Below are 20,368 nucleotides of genomic sequence, written 5' to 3'. Positions count from 1 at the left end.
TTTAATTTACAAGTTACTTATTTTAAAATTTTTCAAACGGTCACTAAATCTTAGTAGTTTATTATGTCCTAATCCCAAACTGAATTCAAATTGTGAAAGCTATACTATGTTTTAGTAATTTTAAACAATCTATTATATTTATATTTATATTTATTTACAGATGTACTTCTTTTCACTTCAGCATTATTGAAAAGGTGATTTTATTATTCCAAGAGGTATAAAACATGTAGTTTGATAATCTATCGAATTATTAATTTATTAATACAGATAAACCCTGAGAATTGCTAGTAAACTCTTTGCAATTTGAATAGCAAAAGCATGTTATTTCCATCCAAGTATGAAAGTATCCAAGAACGATTTACTTAATTTTGGGGTAACATTGTTTACCTTATTTTGATGATTTAATTTACGGATACACAAAACTAGAACTAGAAGTACATTAGGTCATACTTGTACAGAAGTGGTATTACTCTGCTTTCTTTATGATATGATCAAGAATTATATTGTACTAAAGCTTCGCACTCAGCTGTAGAACACTTTCAGTAAGATAAAATGTTACTGTTAAACACAGCATAAACTATAAACTAGTGTTCATGACCAAAATAACATTCGAGGCAAAAAGATCATAATCCCAGCCACAAGGGATGTAGAAAATATTTCCAATCCATAGTATATGTATATCATACAAGGTCGTCCCCTGATAAATAGATTACCAAACTGAATCTAAGGCTGGTATGAGAGAGAATAGGAACCCGTCTTTGGATCTTGGACAGCTTTAAAGTTATCAACGCTCATCCCAAATTTCCCCAGTATAGTGTTTCCCACGTCCTTCAACTTACCTGCTCACACAACACAATAAATATATCAGCAGTAAAAATAAAGGATGCACAATGTTAAACTCACAGCAAAGATCAGCATGCAATTTTGCACAAAAGAAAGGGAGCTAATTCCGCGAACAAGTACAAGTCAATTACTGCTTTCTTTTCTGTCAGGACCTTTCCAGGCCTGCTCTTTATTTATATTATATATATATATATAGGCTGCCAGGAGATATTGAACATAAACGGATTCTTTTATTTATAAAAAGACACACACACAACTAGGTGATATTCGAGAGATCACCACTCTCCACACTAATACCCTTTAACCTTATTCCTTGATTCCTTGATACCTCCAACATACAGTTGGCTTCCTTATTTATAATCCTAACATCAACTCATAATCCCTAAATTAAAGCTAAAATATATTATTCCCACCAAATCCTCCCTTTCAAATCTGTAACTGATGCACAAACTAATTATTAAGATTTGTAACTGATTAAATATTTATTATGTTGCCTAACATTACCCGCCGCCCAAACTCAAACCTTGTCCTCAAGGTTCAAATGAGGAAAGTCCTCCATAGTGACCTCAAGTGATGTTCTCCTCGTAATTCTCATTGGACTCGTTCACTTCAAGCTCATCTCCATGCATCCATAGGACTTGTAATTCCTTCTTCTTGCAGCGGTGTCCTGGCCCATACTTTTCATCACAACGAAAGCACAGACCCTTTTCTCTTTGTTGTGCCATGTTTTTATCCTCAATTTGTTGTGCCATGCGCATTATCTTGGGCAGCCCCATGGGGTCCAATAGTCTCAACTCAGCACGTATATCAGGTTGAAGTCCTTTTCTAAATACGATTTCCAAAGTTGATTCAGATAAATCACTTAGAGAGGCAGATAATACCTCAAATTGACGACGTTATTCTCGTACTGTGATAATTTGTTGCAGAGAGAATAATTGGTCTTGAAGAGCACCCTCTTGCGTGGATTGAAAACGTTCGATCAATTGTTTTCTAAAATCTTCCCAACTGCAGAAAGGTCGTCGACTGTCCTCATAGTAGTACCAAGATAAAGCTTCACCTTCCAAACATATTAAAGCTGACCTGATCTTTTCTGTTGGTGAGAGATTATTGAGTTCGAAATAACGTTCCGCGCGAAACAGCCAACCTTCAAGGTTCACACCTTCAAACACGGGCAATTCAAGTTGTCGGGGAATTAAATTCATGGATGTTATTGATGGTGGCAATCCATCAGGCGTTTGAGTTAGTGGTTCTTTGTCTTTGCCACTGCCAGAGGCTGCTGGAGTCTCTTCATCCGGCCGTTCGGCCGTTTGGTGATGTCCAATTATTTAACCAAAGCAAGAATACCCTGTCTTCGAGATCTGGAATTTTGTCTATACCAGATTGAAGTTTTTCCATGTCTATCCGCTGAAAATCTGATCTCAATTCCCTAATATCAGCCTGCATTGCTTCCAGCTTCTCTTCAATTTCGTCGACCCGATTCTCGACTCGTTTTGCGCCTGCCATTGCCCTAAGAACGGAAGTGCTCTGATACCACTGTTAGGACCTTTCCAGGCCTGCTCTTTATTTATATTATATTTATATATAGGCTGCCAGGAGATATTGAACATAAACGGATTCTTTTATTGATAAAAAGACACACACACAACTAGGTAATATTCGAGAGATCACCACTCTCCACACTAATACCCTTTAACCTTATTCCTTGATTCCTTAATACCTCCAACATACAGTTGACTTCCTTATTTATAATCCTAACATCAACTCATAATCCCTAAATTAAAGCTAAAATATATTATTCCCACCAAATCCTCTCTTTCAAATCTGTAACTGATGCACAAACTAATTATTCAGATTTGTAACTGATTAAATATTTATTATGTTGCCTAACATTTTCAAGTACAAGTCAATTACTGCTTTCTTTTCTTTATGATTACAGAAAATTGTTGCATTTAGGTTTGCAGTATATATCTTCATAGGAATAGATGAACCAATGGAACAAACCATTGTGAAAGAGCGGACGTCTAAAGAAATAACGGATTTGGGGGAGGGGGTAATTGAGTTAAATCTGATTCTTTTATCTTTAATAATGCATATACGTAGAAGAATTCGTATTAATAAATAAGAAATTAAAACTAATAAGCATAAATGACTTTACCAATCATTTCTTCCTTCATCTTCTCACGCTTTTCTGTAGCCAATTGCTCTAAACGAACAGCGGATCTCTTAACCTCTATGTTGGAAGGTTCCATCTCAATTAGTTTTTTCATATCTGTAGAGAGAAAAAAAATTGATTAGGACAAAAGAAACTCTTTGATGCTGTCCAACAAAGTGGAAAGGAAAAAACAGTGACACGGTGCTGGTTTTACGTTAAATAACTAGCATAACTAACACAACGTTTCTACCATAACAGAAATCAAATGTTTAAAGAAAAACTTCAACTATACCAGAAACAGCTTCTTCAAAGTGTTCTAATTTTTCATGAGCTTCGGCTCTTCTAAGCAATGCTTTTTTGTATGAAGGATTTAGCTCTAAAGCCTTTGTGCATTCCTTGATTGATTCCTCATATTTTCCCTGTAATACATGAAAGTGAGTAGACTCCATATATATACTTAAACTGCACAACTCCTTAAAACCACTAGAATGGAACTATTTGCTAAGAAATAAGAAGTTGCTAAAACAGCTTTCCTTGATTAATCACAATTCATAAAACTAGATGGTTCGGCAAGGGCAGCAAAATGTTTTTCGAAATGCTGTAAAAGATACCTCCATATCCCATAATAATTAAGGAAAATAAAAGATCAATCACATTCCTCAAGATAGTGTCATGACTATACTCGTGTATCTTGCTAAATAATGCTTGGTATGGAAATAGACTCAAATAGGTTAACTACAGGAGAAAGACTAAAAGACTCAAAAGCATGTGCGATACTCAGATGGAATTCATTATCTGGACATACCATCTTTAAGAAACATGTGGCACGGTTCAAATAACATGCTGAACGGAGTTCCTCTGATGAGGGCACCTCAACCACAAGTTGTAAAGCAAGGTCGTACTTCAAAAGTGCATCATCATACTGTCCACTTCTAAATAGATTATTCCCTTGTAACTTTGCATCATTTGCATCTTCTAAAGCTTTCTGCATGTCAAATAACATACACAAAGTTCATCATATTGTTATGCAAATATATATTTAATCAAAGAATAGAGTATACTGTGATCTAAGAGGGGATGTAAGGAACGGTTATAACACATCGAAATTAAGTACAATGAGAAAACAAGCACAATAAGGTCATAATCGCTATTCATCTTCGAAGTCAAATGCCATAATGCAATGGTTTTTATTCCTCCATACCAATCCAACCACACTCAGCCTGATCTAGCTTAGTTTAAAGAAAATCAGTAAATTAATTGTCCGTTTAAAATTGACAAGACCGAGATGTAAAAATTCAAATACACACAAAGAACTCGAAATTCAACCCACGCCTTCTATCCTCCACGCAGCTAAACACAACAATGTCAAATTTCAAAAGAATAATTACCTACACAATGTCGAAACCTAAATTTCTTTCCTACAACTATACCATCTCTATTCTCTAACACCTGACTCTCGAAAACTAAAACTAAAATCGGAACAAATCTCCAAACATTTCGTAATCACCACATACATGTAATTGTACATATATTAATACAAAAGAAATGAGAGAGAGAGACTAGAGAGAGAGAGAGAGGGAGGGAGGGAGCGAGCGAGACAGAGAGAGAGAGGACCTGTGCGAGTTGATGATCAGTGAGAGAATCATGATAGTGATGATCATCTGATTCATCTTGTGCAGATTGAATGTCATTGCGATTGATATGTTCATCATCGTTATTGAGAGTATCATTGTTAGTAAATATAACATCGGTTTCACTTGCTGTTTCGAATCCGTCGGAGGCGTAGTCCGCCGCCGTTGTAGCTTTACTCTCCGCCGCCTCGTCGCCGGATTTCAATACCCCGGATTTTTTTACTTCACTAGGTGCTAATGTTTCTTCGATTAACACCATCTCTCTCCCCTCTCTCTCTCTCGCGGTCCCTCTCTTTCTCCTCAACCCTCTCTAAACTTGCAATTTCAGATTCTCCAGAAGCCTCTCTACCAAACGACACCGTATGTATTTTAGCATTCAGTACTGATGCGAGTAAAGTACTATCACTTTTATTAAAGGGTGGTTCTAAAAAGATTTTACTTTATGCAGTAATGAGAAATTACAAATAAGTCCCTATACATATTAATAGTCTTCATGACCAATTAAATGATATTCTTAATTATTTATTGTGTGCAATTAATATTACCTCACATTCACACGTAACCAACCATACATCTTTTTCTAGTAACATGTATCTGAATAATTTTTAATTTCACATAATTTTAAATTTAGTTTAATTTTATTATTTAAATATATGTTGCACTGAAGATATAAGGTTATAAAAATTTTAAACTAACATCAACATATTTTTTTCTAAAATAAATAGGGCCTTCCAAAAATTGCATATTCTAACTTATACTAATTTAATTCAATTTAATAATTTAAACATATGCCACACTACATAAAAATTTATTTTATATAAAATAAAGATAATGATATCGATTGATTGATTAATACTCTCATTTTAATAGTCTCTTTTGAAAAAATAACTTATATTAAAAAAAATTAGTTGAATTGTATTTTTCAAGCCTTATTCATATTAATTGTATTAGTCTTACATGTAAATGTACTAAAATTACATTAAAAATGATTAAAAAAGGTAAGGGAATTTACCAAAAATATTATTTTTTGTAAAATTATTTGCAATTTTACTACTTCTGAAAAGATTTGCAAAAATACTATGTTACTCTGAAAATATTTGCAAAAATACGATGTTACATAATATGTTACAATTTAGTGTAAATTGTGTTACTGTTTTAGTTTGCATTTCGGGTTGCATTTCGGGTTGCATTTTATGTTAAAAATATGGTTGCAATATATAGTTTTATAATTTTTTTTTATAATTTCAAGCTGCAAACGTGGTTGCAAAAATGGTTGCACCTATTTTTGCAAATAATTATAAAAAATGATAGTATTTTTGTAAAAAAATTGTAAAACTTGGATATTTATAAAAAAAATTCTAAATTTGAAGACTAGTACGCGGATGTGAAATTATTATTTTAAATTAAGATACTATGTATTTTAAAAATAATAATAATTAAAAAGTATAAACAAAAGTTAAAATTTTGAAAATGGACTTTTTTCGTTACTTCAATTTAATTTCAAATGATGATGAAATGAGTATATTCCTTATTATAAATAGAGTATATTTGTTTAATTTAGCATTCATGTCAACATTTTATATAATAACTTTGTCATTAAAATAATTAAAATATTTGTGATATGTTGGTCAATAGTATTACAAATATATTATGAAAAGAACATGAAACAAATTGTGAGTATTTCTATAGTTTGAACATGAAGTTTTTTTCTCTCCATATTTCATGTGAGAGTTTTTGTTTCCCTCCCTATTCAAAACCATTAGAATATTGTGAGAGTTTTCTATATGAGTAACAATGGAGGATACTGAGTTTATTAATCAACGTCTGGAAAGCATGGGTATTGAGGAGGAGGAGAATGCAAGCTTTATGTTGGAAGGAGAGGTGGATGAAACCACCAACAGATATGAACTTTGTCTTGTTGGGAGATTGCTTACGGAAAAAGGTGTAAACACAAAAGTCATGAAATCGAGGATAGCTGATGTCTAGAGGCCATCGATGGGGTTAAACATTACAGATCTCGATCAAGGCATGTTTTTTTTCAGTTCTTGAGAAAAGAAGATATGCAATGGGTCACCAATGACGGCCCTTGGTCATTCGACAACGCAATGCTGGCTCTGGAGAAAGTTACAGCGGGGGAGAACCCATCAAAGATGCAGCCATGTTTTGTAAGTATTTGGATTCAGTTATATAATCTACCAATGGGGTATATGCTTGAAACAGTTGGGAGACAGCTAGGGAATTTCTTTGGAGAATTTCTGGAATATGATGCAATGAACCGTATGTCAATATGGAAGGATTGCATGAGAGTTCGAATTAAGATCGACGTACGCAAACCTCTTAAGAGAAAAAAGAAAATTATCAAGAAAGATGACTCGGAGATTATAGTGGAATGTAGATACGAAAAACTGGGTGAATTCTGCTTTTCATGTGGGATGGTGAGTCACACTGATAGATTCTGCAGGTTGAGTGTAACTGGAGAGGTGGGCAAGGAGAAAGAATGGGGTAGTTGGCTCCGAGCACCGCCACAAAGGGTGGCCGGGCAAACGCAGAGCAAGTGGCTGAGAAACGAGAACGATGACACGTGGGAAGCTAGGATTGGGGGGGAGTTCAACAAACAGATCTTTTCGGGGGGGAATTCAAATCAAGCGCATGAAAGTAGGGAGGCGAGTGATTACAAGAAGGAGGGTGTAACAGACAATAGGAAGGATACGAATAATACTCTGGTTGTAAAAGAAGCAAATTTTACGGGATTTAATACAACTTCAAATGTGGTATATGATTTAAATGAGGATGACAGTGAAATTATCCAACTGGAGGACCAGAAACGTAGGAGAGGAATTTACATTCAGGAGGGTCTCATGGATATTGACCAAAGGGAGAAATTATCGGGTATTCAGACAGAGCAACAAACACAAGAGACTGACATTTCTAATGATGATTTGGCGGTCACTTCTCACAACAGTCCGGTCGAGCTTGCTAGGCAAACCAGCCATTCACAATGAATGTCATTGCTTGAAACTGTCGAGGTGTGGGCTCAGCTCGATCAGTTCGTCTTTTGAAAGAGATGGTTACGTCTCATAAGCCTGATGTATTATTTTTATCTGAAACTTTAGCAGATAGTAATAAAATTGTTTTGCTTGCAGTAAAGATTGGGTTTTCTAATCATTTTTCAGTAGAGAAGCAGGGTAGAGGAGGAGGGCTGGCAGTCTTTTGGAGTAATAAAATTAACTGCTCTGTTTTTTGCTCCTCCAACAATCATATTGACATCATAGTCCAGGAGCGCTCAGGGGATAGGTGGCGGTTAACGTGTTTTTATGGCTTCCCAGAACGGGAACGGAGGCAAGACTCATGGGACTTGCTTCGTAATTTATCATCTGTGTCTCAGCTGGCTTGGTGTGTGTTTGGAGATTTCAATGACCTTCTCTATAGCAGTGATAAAAAAGGAAGGAATGAGCATCTGGCTAGTCTGATGGAAGGTTTTCGTAGTGCAATAGAAGATAGTTCGTTGATTGACCTGGAGCTTAAAGGAGGTGAATTTACTTGGGAGAAAAGCAAAGGTACGACAAGCTGGGTTAGGGAAAGGTTGGATAGATGTTTTGCAAATGATGCCTGGTGGAGTAAATTCCCTTTATGCATGCTGAATGTTTTTCATGTCACTAAATCAGACCATGATCCAATCAAACTAGAGTTATTGTGCACTTCCATTTCGAAGAAGCAATTTAGGTTTCGCTTTGAGAACACATGGTTAAAGGAAGCCAATTTCCATGCAGAGATATCAGGAATCTGGCAGCAACTCCCAGCTCTTCATTTGATCCCTAAGCTTGGTGAGCTGTCCAGATTCATGGCACACTGGGGTAGAGACTTCTTCAATAAGTTTAGAGAAAAAATTATTCAGAAGAAAATGATAATCAAGGATCTAAAAAATAGAGAAGATGATGATGGTATTCAATTATATTTTGATGAGAAGGAAAAGTTGAATGATTTGCTAGCCACCGAGGAAAGTTACTGGAAACAAAGAGCTAAAAAATTCTGGCTTAAAGAGGGTGATACTAATTCACGTTTCTTCCATGCAGCAGCGTCTAGCAGAAAAAAACTAAATCATATATCCAGTCTCAAAGCAGAAGATGGTACTATGGTGTCAAGTCACGAAGGTATGTGTAATACTCTGCTTAGTTACTTCAGTCAAGTCTTTACAGAGTCTAATAACTGCAGAGACATACCGATTTGTGAGGGCACTGCATTTATATCTTCTAGACAGAATGAAGCTCTTACTGCTGAACTATCTTTTTCTGAATTTACCAAAGTTGTTAAAGATATGCATCCAGATAAAGCCAGTGGACCGGATGGCCTTAATCCGCCTTTCTTTCAGCATTTTTGGAAGCTCCTTGGTAAGGAAGTTTATAAATGTTGTTGTACTTGGTTAACTGAAGGCACGTTATCAGCTGGAGTTAATGATACAACCATCGTGCTCATTCCCAAAAAAGAAATGGTGGATGATCCTAAAGATCTCAGACCTATAGCCTTATGTAATGTGCTTTACAAGATCATAGCTAAAGTTCTGGCAAATAGGTTGCAGAAAATCCTCCCCCAAATCATTTCGGAAGAGCAGTCAGCCTTTGTCCCAGGTAGAAACATTACGGATAATGTGCTAGTAGCGTTTGAAATTTTGCATTACATGAAAAGGAAGCACAATGGCCAAGATGGAGTGGTGGCTCTAAAACTCGACATCAGTAAAGCGTATGATCGAGTGCGATGGGATTATCTTCATTGTAGAATGAGGACTATGGGTTTCTCTGAAAAATGGATACAATGGATAATGTTATGTGTTACAACGGTGTCTTATTCCATTTCTTTCCAAGGCTCATTATTGGGGCCTATAAATCCTACTCGTGGTCTTAGACAAGGGGACCCTTTGTCCCCATATATGTTTTTATTGTGCGTCGAGGGCTTGTCTAAAGATCTAACAGCAGCTGGTAGTTCTGGGAATATTACAGGATGTAAAATAAGCAACACAGCCCCAGCAATATCGCATTTGTTATTTGTTGACGACAGTTTCCTGTTCTTTAAGGCCTCGGTTAATGAAGCAGATGAAGTTAAAAGAATTGTAAATGAGTATGAGGCCTACTCTGGTCAAGCTGTCAATTTCCAGAAATCTGCCATTTTTTTAGCTCCAACGTCAAGATGGATAAGCAAGGACAAATCAAGGAGAAACTGGGGGTTATGAAGGATATAGGTGATAGTAAATACTTGGGCCTCCCTTCCTTAATTGGTCGATCAAAGAAGAGAGTGTTTCGGTATCTCAAGGAGAAGATCATAAAGAAAATAGAGGGTTGGAGCACGAGGCCGCTATCAAGGGCTGGTAAATTAGTTATGTTAAAGAATGTTTTACAAGCTATCCCTGCATATGCTATGTCCTGCTTCCTTCTACCAAAATCGATTTGTGAAGAAATTCAAAGAGTGTTGAATGGTTTCTGGTGGCAAAACAATTCTGCGAGTAACAAAGGTATTAGATGGTTAAGTTGGCAGAAAATGTGTATGCTGAAGAATAGTGGCGGGCTAGGGTTCAGGGACATCAAGGGTTTTAATATAGCCTTGTTAAGCAAACAATGTTGGAAGTTAGTGACCGAGCCAGAGTCTTTGATGGCCAGAGTTTTAAAAGCAAAATACTATCCAAACAACCACTTTTTACAAGCTGGTAGAAAGGGAGGAGATAGCTATACGTGGTCTGGTATCTGGGAAGCCAAGGAGGAGATGAAAAAGGGTCTGGGGTGGATCGTGGGTGATGGTAAATCTATAAAAATTGCTGAAGACAGGTGGTTGAGGTTAAAGGACGATTTCTGTGTGGATAAACATCGGGTTATTGGTGATATCAATCACTTAACTGTAAGTGATTTCTTTCTGGAGAACACGAGAACTTGGTAAGTTGAATAGTCATTTTTGTAGTGAAGTTGTAGCAGCTATGGTGAATACTCGAATTTCCCAAAGGTATACAGCAGACAGGATGGCCTGGACTCATTCCAAGGATGGGAAGTATACGGTGAAATCAGGTTATTTCCAATGGTGTCAACATCATGCAAATGCGACTGAAGTTCAACAATCTAGAGGCTGGAGTGTGATCTGGAAGCTTCAAGTCCCTCACAAAACCAAGGTGTTTTTGTGGATATTTTGTCGTAATACCCTACCTGTAAGGATGCTGCTGCGAGGAAGAGGTATTCAAGTACCAATAATATGCACTATGTGTACGGGAGAGATCGAGCACTTGAGACATTTGTTTTTTGAATGTCAGTTTGCTAGAAAATGTTGGCAGTATATGGGAGTTGATGTGAACAGCTGGGATATTGAAGATAGCAGAGAGTGGCTCCTTAGTAAATTAGCAACTGGATCGAAACAGGAGCTTATAGTCATCTCTACAGTGTTACGGGAGTCTGGTTCACAAGAAATAAGAACATTTTTTAGCACAGGCTTATGCCTCCGGAAGCAGCTATGGAATGGAGTAAAAACAGATCTTGGACTGGCAAGAAGCTAATAAAAAGCAGCTACAAACAGTATTGGAGCAAGGAGATAGACATGTGTATGATTATAAATGGAACCCTCCAGAGGTTGGATGCATGAAAATCAATGTTGATGCTGCTGTAAAAGAAGGCCAGAACTGGTTTGCGCTAGGTATGGTGTCTAGAAATCATTTGGGGAAATATATTTCAGGAAAAACGATGAAGCTTGGAGGGCAAGCTTCGGTGGTTGAGGCAGAGATGATAGGCATCCTTGAAGCTTTGTCATGGGCCAATGAGTGCATACCAGGTAGGGTGACTGTTGAAAGTGACTCCTTGATCAGTGTCCAGGAAGTGCAGCAAGATAAGAAAAATCTGTTGGAGGTTGGTGATATCAAGCAGCAGTGCAGGGATATTCTTCAAAGTAATGATAGATTCTCCTTGTGTTTTGTTAGAAACCAAGCAAACACAAAATAGCTCATTGTATGGCTAAAATTCCCTGTGAGCTAAATAGCTTTAGTTTTTTCCCGTCTCCTCCGAGTCATTTGTTGGAGACAATTTTGTCCGAAAGTTTAGTTGATTAATGAAAATATTCTTTGCATCAAAAAAAAGAGAGAGGATTGAGAATAAATTTTAAATGCATCATGGTTTTCTGTGATACACCTAGAACTAGTGAGGGTTAATGGTGTAATTTCAAATTACTGCGCGGAGCAAAATTTTACTGCATTTAGTAATCATGTTATTAAAATGGGTAAAATGGCTATTTCGTCTAATTTGCAATTGAGTTACTAAATTAAAAAAAAAAATCAATCGCATCATGAAATTTTAATTAACTTGCAATTATAATACTAAAGTTCTAAATATTTGTACCGCCGTTAAAAATGTGTTGACCTTTAACGGAGATCGTTAAATTGTGTTATATCATCTTTAAATTTTCAAATTCATCACTGAACTATGTGTTAATTTTCAATTAGGTCACTTATTGGGAAAAAAGTTGAATATTGAAAATATAACAAATAAAATAATTTTTTTAAAAAAACTGATAAGATTTTTAAAATTGTAATCGTTCAAAAAAAATAATTTTCAAAATTATTGGTATCAATTATTACTATCAGAAAAATTGAATTGAGAAATAAGATATTTTGAAAGTTTTCTCAGTTATGGATTTATTAGCATACTATTGGGTGTTCTTTTATCGTACCGAGCAACCTTATATAATATTTTATAAATTCTAAATTTAATTATATTTTAATCACACGGAAAACATCAACACTATTAATGGAGAAAACGAAATTATTGGGAAAACTTGATATCTAAATATTTGTTCACTTGTATCGATTATAAGTATATGGATTGAAATGGTACGTACGAATATAAATTTAATTAAAGTGTAACATTCATAACAAAATTAAAAAATAATTAAAGTATAAATTAAATGGTTATACAAATTTAAATTTAATTAAAGTGTAGTGCCATTATTCGGAGAAAAAATAATTAAACTGAAAATTATGATATTTTTCTAAGTATATGAAATAAATGAGTATGTTCGATTTTAAATTTAATATATTTTAAAATCAAATTTAGTTGATAACCTAAATAAAAAATTGAGAAAAAGTTAATGTCCTAATTGAAAATTGAGATGAACTTGAGAATATGCCATGTGACGACAATGATAAATTTGTAAGTTTTAAAATACTTTATGATTTGACTGAAAACTTTTTTAACTTGGTGACTCAGTTGCAAATTACTACTGACTACAGTGATGAAATAGCCATTTCACCCTTATTAAAATTGTTGAAGATTTTTTAATTTAATAAATAGAAAGCTCAAACAATGTTTTGTAAAATAAACATATTTCGTATAATAAAATATTTTATAATATTTTACATGAAATAGATATATGATATTCAAGTTTTGTAGAAAATGATAATTTTTGCAAAACATAATTCACAAAATAATACATTTTGCAGTGTTTTAACGAAAAATTTTACTTCCAGAAATAAGTGGTTTTATAGATTTTCAACAAAAAAGTGGACTTCATAGAACTTAACTTAAACAGAATAATATATTTTGCAATATTTTACATATGTATAATGTACGCAACTTCACCCTCAATCAAAAGAATGAATAGGAAATGAGTTTGTTTTCTGTAAAGACCCTAGCCTTGTGTGCCCGTAGGTGTGTGTTCCAGATTAAAAGTGATAAATAATAATATATCAAAATATGTAATGTAAAATTTAAACAACATGAATTTGAACATATTATTCATACCTTAATTCATGTTTGTGTTCACATACGACTTTCCTATACCGCGATTTTTCTCATCAATTCTATGAATTTATAAAACAAAAAAAATATGATTTTGTAAAATGTCGCTTTTTTTCTGATCACTTGATTTATAATTAGTGGCAATAGTAACTCTAAATCACGCCGTCAAATTTGATGAGCAAAAACACAATCTGAAATCCTATATATAGAATTCAATTGGATCAATAAAGCGGGCAATTGCAGGTACCGATTAATAAAGAATGAAGCGAATTGTAAGAATTTGATAATAATTTGAAGATTCCTTTGCATAAAAATAAGGGGAAATATGAGGAACCGGATTTTCCACACCGACATTCCACAAAATTTCACAAAAAGTGAGTATTTCATAAAACTTAATTCACTTATTCTTTTATCATATTTTATTTTATTCACGATTATTCATTATATTATATTTCGATGTTTAAATAATAGTAGAATAATATATGATTACTGTTGTATTGTATTATATTTTGGTGTTTGATTAATTTTCGAATAATGTAATTCTTTTATATTTATGATTAGTTAGACCTTTAATTATATTCTATCTATGATTATATATTAGGATGTGTTTGAATAGAAGTAAAACAGTGTAATTATTTTCTATTTATGATTGCATTAGAATTTTTTTCAATTGAATTTAATGGTCTTAATTTTTTAATAAGATATAATCTTGATTGTTTATTTTTAAAAATATAAGATCAACCGTTGAGCTTGTTTTGACGTTATAGAACCAAAGTTTTCGATAAAGTCTCTTACGCTTATTATATCTAAACAAAAGGATATAATTATTTTTTTCAAATTTAAATACATATAAATAAAAATATCAAATATATACATATATATTTATCATTATTATCAAATTATATCATATAAAATTTTGAATAAATAAATTCGGCATCAGAAACTTTTAAATTCAATTTATATTTAAAAGAGGATATAATATTAAAAAAAATTCATACATCATACTATGAGTATATAAAAAAGAAAAAGGTTCAAAATTTATTTCAATGCAACATTATAACAATCAACAGTTTTTACTCTTAAAAGATCTGTAACACATAAAAGGTAAAAAGAATTTGATAATAAGTACTATATGATAACTCGTAAAAAATAAGAACAAGAAAATAAGGTAAAAACGACTTGATAATACGCATTTTATGATAACTACTTGGTAAAAAATAAGAACAAGAAAGTTACGGAATTTATTGTACGAATGAAAACCAATCAGAAGACAAGTTAAACATGGATGGAAAGGATTGAAAAAATCCTCAATCCAGACCGCAACAGAGAACACAAGCAGCACCCACCGGACAACACAAGCAACGCAAAGGCATGAAGGGAATATTCATCACACAATTGATAAACTGCGCCAAGCCTTCCACGCCATGCATGCAGCATGTACAATACAACTTTCCTTACAGAGTTCCTCACAGCCAAGACCCCAGCAAAGATCGCATACCTCACAGCATATAGTACAGCAGTCCTTGTCGATGCCTACTCTTCTAGTACTAGTCCTGGCTCCTCTGGTACTAGTCTTCGCTTGCTGGCCGGTCCTTTGTTTGCTCTTGTTGCTGCAGTTGGAGTCTCAACATTGCCATTGTTTGATCTGCTCATAGGCTCGACTACTTGATTAGTCATTATTGTTTCCGATGGCACCTCCTTAATATCATCGTTACCTTGCTTCACTGGTTCGATTGTTACATCATTAGAGACGATCTTTGGTTGAGATGATGCTTCATTAACCTAAGACATTATTGATATATCTAACTTATCAAAAACTAGATTAGTTATGCGGCTTATGCCATTATAATTACACAAGACATTATATATCAAATTTCATTAAATTCGGTGCTGATATAAAATAATAATTATATTTAAATATAATAAAATGTTTAACAATTGAAATTTGAAAAAAATAAGTGATTTTAAATTTGATTCTACTATGAAATAAATTTGGGTAAGTGTGATTTTGATGTAATTTTACCGGGTTTCTACTACAGAATCACTTTAAACTATTTCATTAAATTTTAATAATTTTTTAAATAAAAAAATTGTGCAACTTCGTTTTTAATTTGGTAATTAAAATTTGTAATTATATATGATGAAAAATGAAATAAATTATATATTTATATTTTTTAAATTCAAATTCCCCTGCTAATAGGATCTTGAAAAGAAAAACAAACCAGTATATTTTTACATAAATCAAATCAATATTTTAAATTTTATGCTTTCAATTAATCATTGTTTATAATCTTTTCCCATAGTATATGAATTACTTTATCCTTATTTCTTCGAATTCAAAATTAACTCCTTGCACTTCTTTTGACTTCATTTTATAGGGATCACAAATTATATACTTACATTAAAATAAAATTAAAATTGATAATTTAATTTACGAAAATATCACTTTCTAATTTTTCTTTTTTTAAAATTCAGTTTACAAGTCTTTCTTATTGCTGCTGGTAACAACTTCAAATTGATCACAATTGTAATCTCAGTTGTATTGACAATTTGACATTAACTTAATAATATGAATTGCCAGAAGTACAGTAAATTCCGATACTGAATCCCATAAAATTGTAAAAACCTGAAAGGCATATTCAAAGTTTTAACCTTTTTCAAATCCTGATTAGTTAAGCTTAATGGGGAGACTATTCAGCACAAGGCCAAAAATTAAGGCTCTCTTGTTTTCCACAATACTGCTTTAATGCCGAGGCTTTTCTGCAATAAATACTGAACTTCTCTGTAGTGGAACTACTGTTCTTTTGTTTTTCTTCTTGATGCTATCTCCGCTGCCCAGGCCTTACCCACATCAGTTTGGAATTTCCCTGCAGGTGAGTTAACAGCATTAGCAAGAAAATCCATGGACAGTGCCAGCATTTATGATCAATTAAGATAACGAGGAAACAATTAAGATAGTCAAATGATATTGCAAAATAGAAAAACTATATATGTACAAAATATGCATTACAAGTTTGTGGACTTCACATATTACATATTCGGTCTAATTGGTTGGTTCAGCTTTTAAGTTTTAACTGAATATTAGTGTCCTACTAAAACACATCATGTGTAAAGTAAGGTTTTCTTTTTTAAAATTGGTGTAATGAGGTATACAGCTCGGTTTCACTGTTAAATTTATTGCCATATTTGTCTACATTTGGTCTAAGGAAATAAATGAGCATGGGAATTCAGGCATTGTTATTCATAGGTACTACATTCACTTTCTAGTTACATTCAATGTAAAATTATGAAGATTTGAAAGTCTATCATTTCAAAGCCAGGTTCCATAATATAACCAAAACAGAAAAACGTTAAAATAATGTACCTGCAGTTGACTGAAAAAACTCATCCAAATTTCTGCCTTGATCTGCATGTAGGGAGTAAGCACAACCTTAGATCCTACAATCATTAAGTACCGACTACGTCGCATTTATATAGTCACAAGTCATACAATAAGATTTTTTAACTAACACATATATTGCACACAACAATCCAACAAAGACACATAAATCCTGTAGAATTTCATCAGTCACCAGATGTGCAGACCAACAAGGCAAGAAAGACGTCCAGGCAGTAAGTTGCTATTTAATGTTATGAAATGAATTACACTCGTCCACATTAGAGCCTAGCCTTGATATAAAACTATGTGGTCGAACTAACACGCACTTTATATCTTCTGGCTCCAACACATTATTTAAGTACAATGTTTTTTGTTTAGAGTTCACAATATCACCCATAGAGTCATAGTAGTAATATTCAGTGATACATATCAGATACATTTAATAATATCTTACTTTGGTTTCATAAAACTGGCACATAAGAACTCTGAAGATAAAATTATTTATATAGGAATTAGTATTATTAATAGCCGCACATCATTGATAATAGAATTACTATGTGCTTAATTGTTGTGATGCTCGCAACCAGCATAATTTCCTCCTTACAGGTCAAAATTTATACTGAACGGAATTGTTTCTAAAACACTGTTCAACAACATAGTATCCAGTTACTATCTGCAAATCGCTGATAAATAAATGGAGACATACCAGTTTCGTATTCCAAGGCCTGAAGTATCATTTCCACCTAAATCAAACATGAGTCAGTGACTTGGTATCCATTATATCATATAAACCATTCAGTTAACTTCATAGTATAGTAGTGCTAATAAATCACAGCATAATCCTTATAGAACAAAATATCCGTAATATAGTACACCAAATCTTATACGCTATGCTAAAATTTAATCAATTACTTTCCTGCACCTAAACTCGATAAGTACCTCACACGGAATGAATAGTACATAACACAAAAAGGAACTAAGTTTCAAATATCATCGTAGGTGATTTACTGTCGACATGCTATCAATATTTCAGTATCATTAGGCAAATAGTTGACTGTGGTGCATGTACTCTTTAGATCAACACAGCTGATATCATTTTGCTAAAGCTCATACCTAAGCAAAATTAACACTGAATCCACAACATATGTTACATGGTTTGATGCAACCCAATTTAAAACAAAAATAAGTAAATCTCTGCCGTTGTTTCCCGTACCAACAAAAACTCAATAACTGGTTTTGAGCTACCTATCAGAACGTGCTGTACCTTGTCAAAGTCCTTAACAACCTTAGCTTCTTCGCTTGAAGCTTCTTCGTACTCCCTCCAGAGCTCATGTATCTCCTTGGCTGCGACCAATCATGTACGAAATATATTATAATACAAAACAGTGAGGTGACTTCAAAGATGAAAGAAGAGAACTGAATGTGTACCTCTAGGCCCCCCACCCAGCAATTTACACATGTGATCAAGTGCTTCCTGCTCTCGACGACTCTTTTCCTCCTTTGGAACACCATCTGAAGGAGTAATGTCCCCGACAATTGCTATTCAAAGAATTAAAATGTAACAAACAAGAATCACTTTACTGACTAGGTGTTGTTAAATAAAATGAGCCAGAGACGCAACGCAAGCATAGAAGAACGTAATTAGACACTATACAAAAACACAGATCACACACTGTAACAAATAGAACGCGCCTAATGATAATTTTAAGAGGACTTGGAAGAGAAATATCATTCAATTTTGCAATGTGCCGCACAACTTCATTTGGAACAGGCTTGCTAAACCAACTATGACAAGTAATTGTAATTTCAAAGCAACTACTAAAAACATTACAAATGTTGTGTTTGGTTGGGTGAATAAAATAGGGAAGGAACGGAATAAAATTTGTACTATTTTTGGGTAAATAATTGTAATTTTTATTCCTTATTCCACAACATCCTACCAATATAAACAAAAGCCTAAATTCACCAATATAAAAAGGAATGTTAGGTTCTCCTTCCTACTCATTTTCCTTACAAACTTCAATTTAAAAACTCTATCCTCCCTCATTTTTATTCAGTCTTCCCTCGTACCTCCTCCATTTCCCCTTCAAAGTTTATATAAACAATCTCCCATTCCATTTCCTCGTCATTTCATTCTATCGAGTAATTATAAATTTAAAATTATACACAATATAGTTAAACCTAAGCTTACTTCATATTGGAGCTAAATCAACTACCAGACAGTACCAAAAACTCTACACTATCAAATCATACAATCAAATAAACACTAAGCCTCACCTTCGGCAATGTCGTGAACAATCGCCATTTTAATGCACCTACAAATTAGTACATTACACAAAATTAACAAAAATTTACACACAAATATAACATTGTATTCGAAACAATTGAGGAGAGAGCAATAACAAACTAACTTATCGCGATTAATGCCAGGCATATCGGAAGAAATGAGAGCCATGAGTCCCATACGATACATATGATCACCGATAGATTCAGGATCCTGGATCCCTCTTTTCACCCACCCCGCTCTCTTGGTAGTCTAAAACAAAAATAAACACAAAATCAATACACACATAAATCTAATTTCTAAACAAATACGCGTAATTGTATAATTCAAGTAGTAATAGTTTATCCCCCGTCGGCTCGTGTCACGAGTCTCGCTCAACACACATAATCTAATTTCTAAACAATTAGGCGTAATCGTATAATTCAAGTGGTCAAGAGTTTATCCTCGAACAGGTAATCTAATTTTAAACTATTGCGCGTAATTGTATAATTAGGTAGTAAGGGCTTATCTCGTGTCGTCTCGTGTTTCGAGATTAATTTACCTTGAGACGGTGACAGAGGGATAAAAAGTCGATGGCGGAGGAAGGGGAGGGAGATGACGTGGAAGACGAGGATGATGAGTCAGCGGACATTTTGAAAACCCTAGAAGCTGACGTGGCGGTGGAAGTGAAGGAGTTGAATCTGTAAACAGAGGGGAATGAAGAGGGGAGTGAAGATAATAGAGATTTGCAGAATAATACTCTGCTCCCGCTGCTCATTTCTTTCTTTCTTCTTTTTTTTTTGTTATTTTTGTTGTTTGTGTTGCTTTTTTATTTTATTTGGGTTGTATGATTTCCGGGGTACGCGGCGCACGCCCCTTGCATTGTCACGTCACGAGGAGGCCGAGCAAAAAATGGATTTAAATGGAGATGGAATCGAAATCGAAATCGAAGAAAACTGAATTAAGAAAAATTAATCTGAAATTGAAAATGAAAAAACCGAATCGATTTAAATGACTCAATTTCAATATATATTTCAATTGAACTGATAAAAACCGAACTGGTTACTAATATTAATAAATAAATATTATATTTTACATATATAATACATAAGTATAATCTCGATAAATGAATATCCTTTGTACCAAAAATATATATTAATTTAGAGAGAGTATTTATTTATCGATTAATAAATAAAATTTTATTCATTAATCGATAAATGATTTAAATATTATTTTCAAGTTTTTTTAATAATTTCCTTATTATATTTTATTTTAAAATGTAACTAAAATATATTATGATTGTAATATTTATGTGATATTAAAATATATTCATTTTTTTAACAT

General features: G+C 33.7%; 3 protein-coding genes across 5 annotated transcripts; 1 reads left to right on the top strand and 2 right to left on the bottom strand.

Annotated features, from left to right (window-relative positions):
* Positions 1-450: 450 nt before the first annotated feature.
* LOC141708805 (uncharacterized) lies at positions 451-5,040 on the bottom strand. The gene is made up of 5 exons (XM_074512596.1): positions 4,610-5,040; positions 3,801-3,980; positions 3,288-3,414; positions 2,999-3,112; positions 451-839 (listed from the first exon to the last, which is right to left on the bottom strand). The coding sequence occupies exons 1-5, from the start codon at positions 4,883-4,885 to the stop codon at positions 724-726; spliced, it is 813 nt and encodes a 270-aa protein (XP_074368697.1). The 5' UTR covers positions 4,886-5,040; the 3' UTR covers positions 451-723.
* Positions 5,041-9,846: 4,806 nt separating this feature from the next.
* LOC141703870 (putative mitochondrial protein AtMg00310) lies at positions 9,847-10,548 on the top strand. Its single transcript, XM_074507257.1, has one exon. The coding sequence runs from the start codon at positions 9,847-9,849 to the stop codon at positions 10,546-10,548; it is 702 nt and encodes a 233-aa protein (XP_074363358.1).
* Positions 10,549-15,891: 5,343 nt separating this feature from the next.
* Positions 15,892-19,845, bottom strand: LOC141708804 (uncharacterized). Of its 3 annotated transcripts, none has more exons than XM_074512594.1 (8): positions 19,587-19,844; positions 19,173-19,297; positions 19,039-19,076; positions 18,190-18,300; positions 18,026-18,105; positions 17,468-17,504; positions 16,753-16,820; positions 15,892-16,255 (listed from the first exon to the last, which is right to left on the bottom strand). In XM_074512594.1, the coding sequence occupies exons 1-8, from the start codon at positions 19,800-19,802 to the stop codon at positions 16,205-16,207; spliced, it is 726 nt and encodes a 241-aa protein (XP_074368695.1). In that variant the 5' UTR covers positions 19,803-19,844; the 3' UTR covers positions 15,892-16,204. The 3 variants fall into 3 exon arrangements, with proteins under 3 accessions (XP_074368695.1, XP_074368696.1, XP_074368694.1); XM_074512595.1 differs by having other exon boundaries at positions 16,753-16,788; positions 19,587-19,843; XM_074512593.1 differs by lacking the exon at positions 15,892-16,255 and having other exon boundaries at positions 16,678-16,820; positions 19,587-19,845.
* Between the last annotated feature and the right edge of the window lie 523 nt (positions 19,846-20,368).

This window comes from Apium graveolens, chromosome 2, assembly GCF_009905375.1.
Source record: "Apium graveolens cultivar Ventura chromosome 2, ASM990537v1, whole genome shotgun sequence".
NCBI lineage: Eukaryota > Viridiplantae > Streptophyta > Magnoliopsida > Apiales > Apiaceae > Apium > Apium graveolens.
The sequence above is the reverse complement of the archived record's forward strand: the minus strand, read 5'-3'. Positions and strand labels throughout refer to the sequence as shown.

Excerpts from the sequence above, each read along its gene's own strand:
- LOC141708804 (XM_074512593.1), bottom strand. The coding sequence starts at position 19,802 with ATGAGCAGCGGGAGCAGAGTATTATTCTGCAAATCTCTATTATCTTCA. Across the intron at positions 19,298-19,586 it reads CCCTCTGTCACCGTCTCAAG|ACTACCAAGAGAGCGGGGTG; the intron begins GTAAATTAATCT and ends TTTTTGTTTTAG. Across the intron at positions 16,821-17,467 it reads GGCCTTGGAATACGAAACTG|GATCTAAGGTTGTGCTTACT; the intron begins GTATGTCTCCAT and ends TAATGATTGTAG.
- LOC141708805 (XM_074512596.1), bottom strand. The coding sequence starts at position 4,885 with ATGGTGTTAATCGAAGAAACATTAGCACCTAGTGAAGTAAAAAAATCC. Across the intron at positions 3,415-3,800 it reads CCACATGTTTCTTAAAGATG|GGAAAATATGAGGAATCAAT; the intron begins GTATGTCCAGAT and ends CATGTATTACAG. Across the intron at positions 840-2,998 it reads GATGAAGGAAGAAATGATTG|GTAAGTTGAAGGACGTGGGA; the intron begins GTAAAGTCATTT and ends TTGTGTGAGCAG.
- LOC141703870 (XM_074507257.1), top strand. The coding sequence starts at position 9,847 with ATGAAGGATATAGGTGATAGTAAATACTTGGGCCTCCCTTCCTTAATT.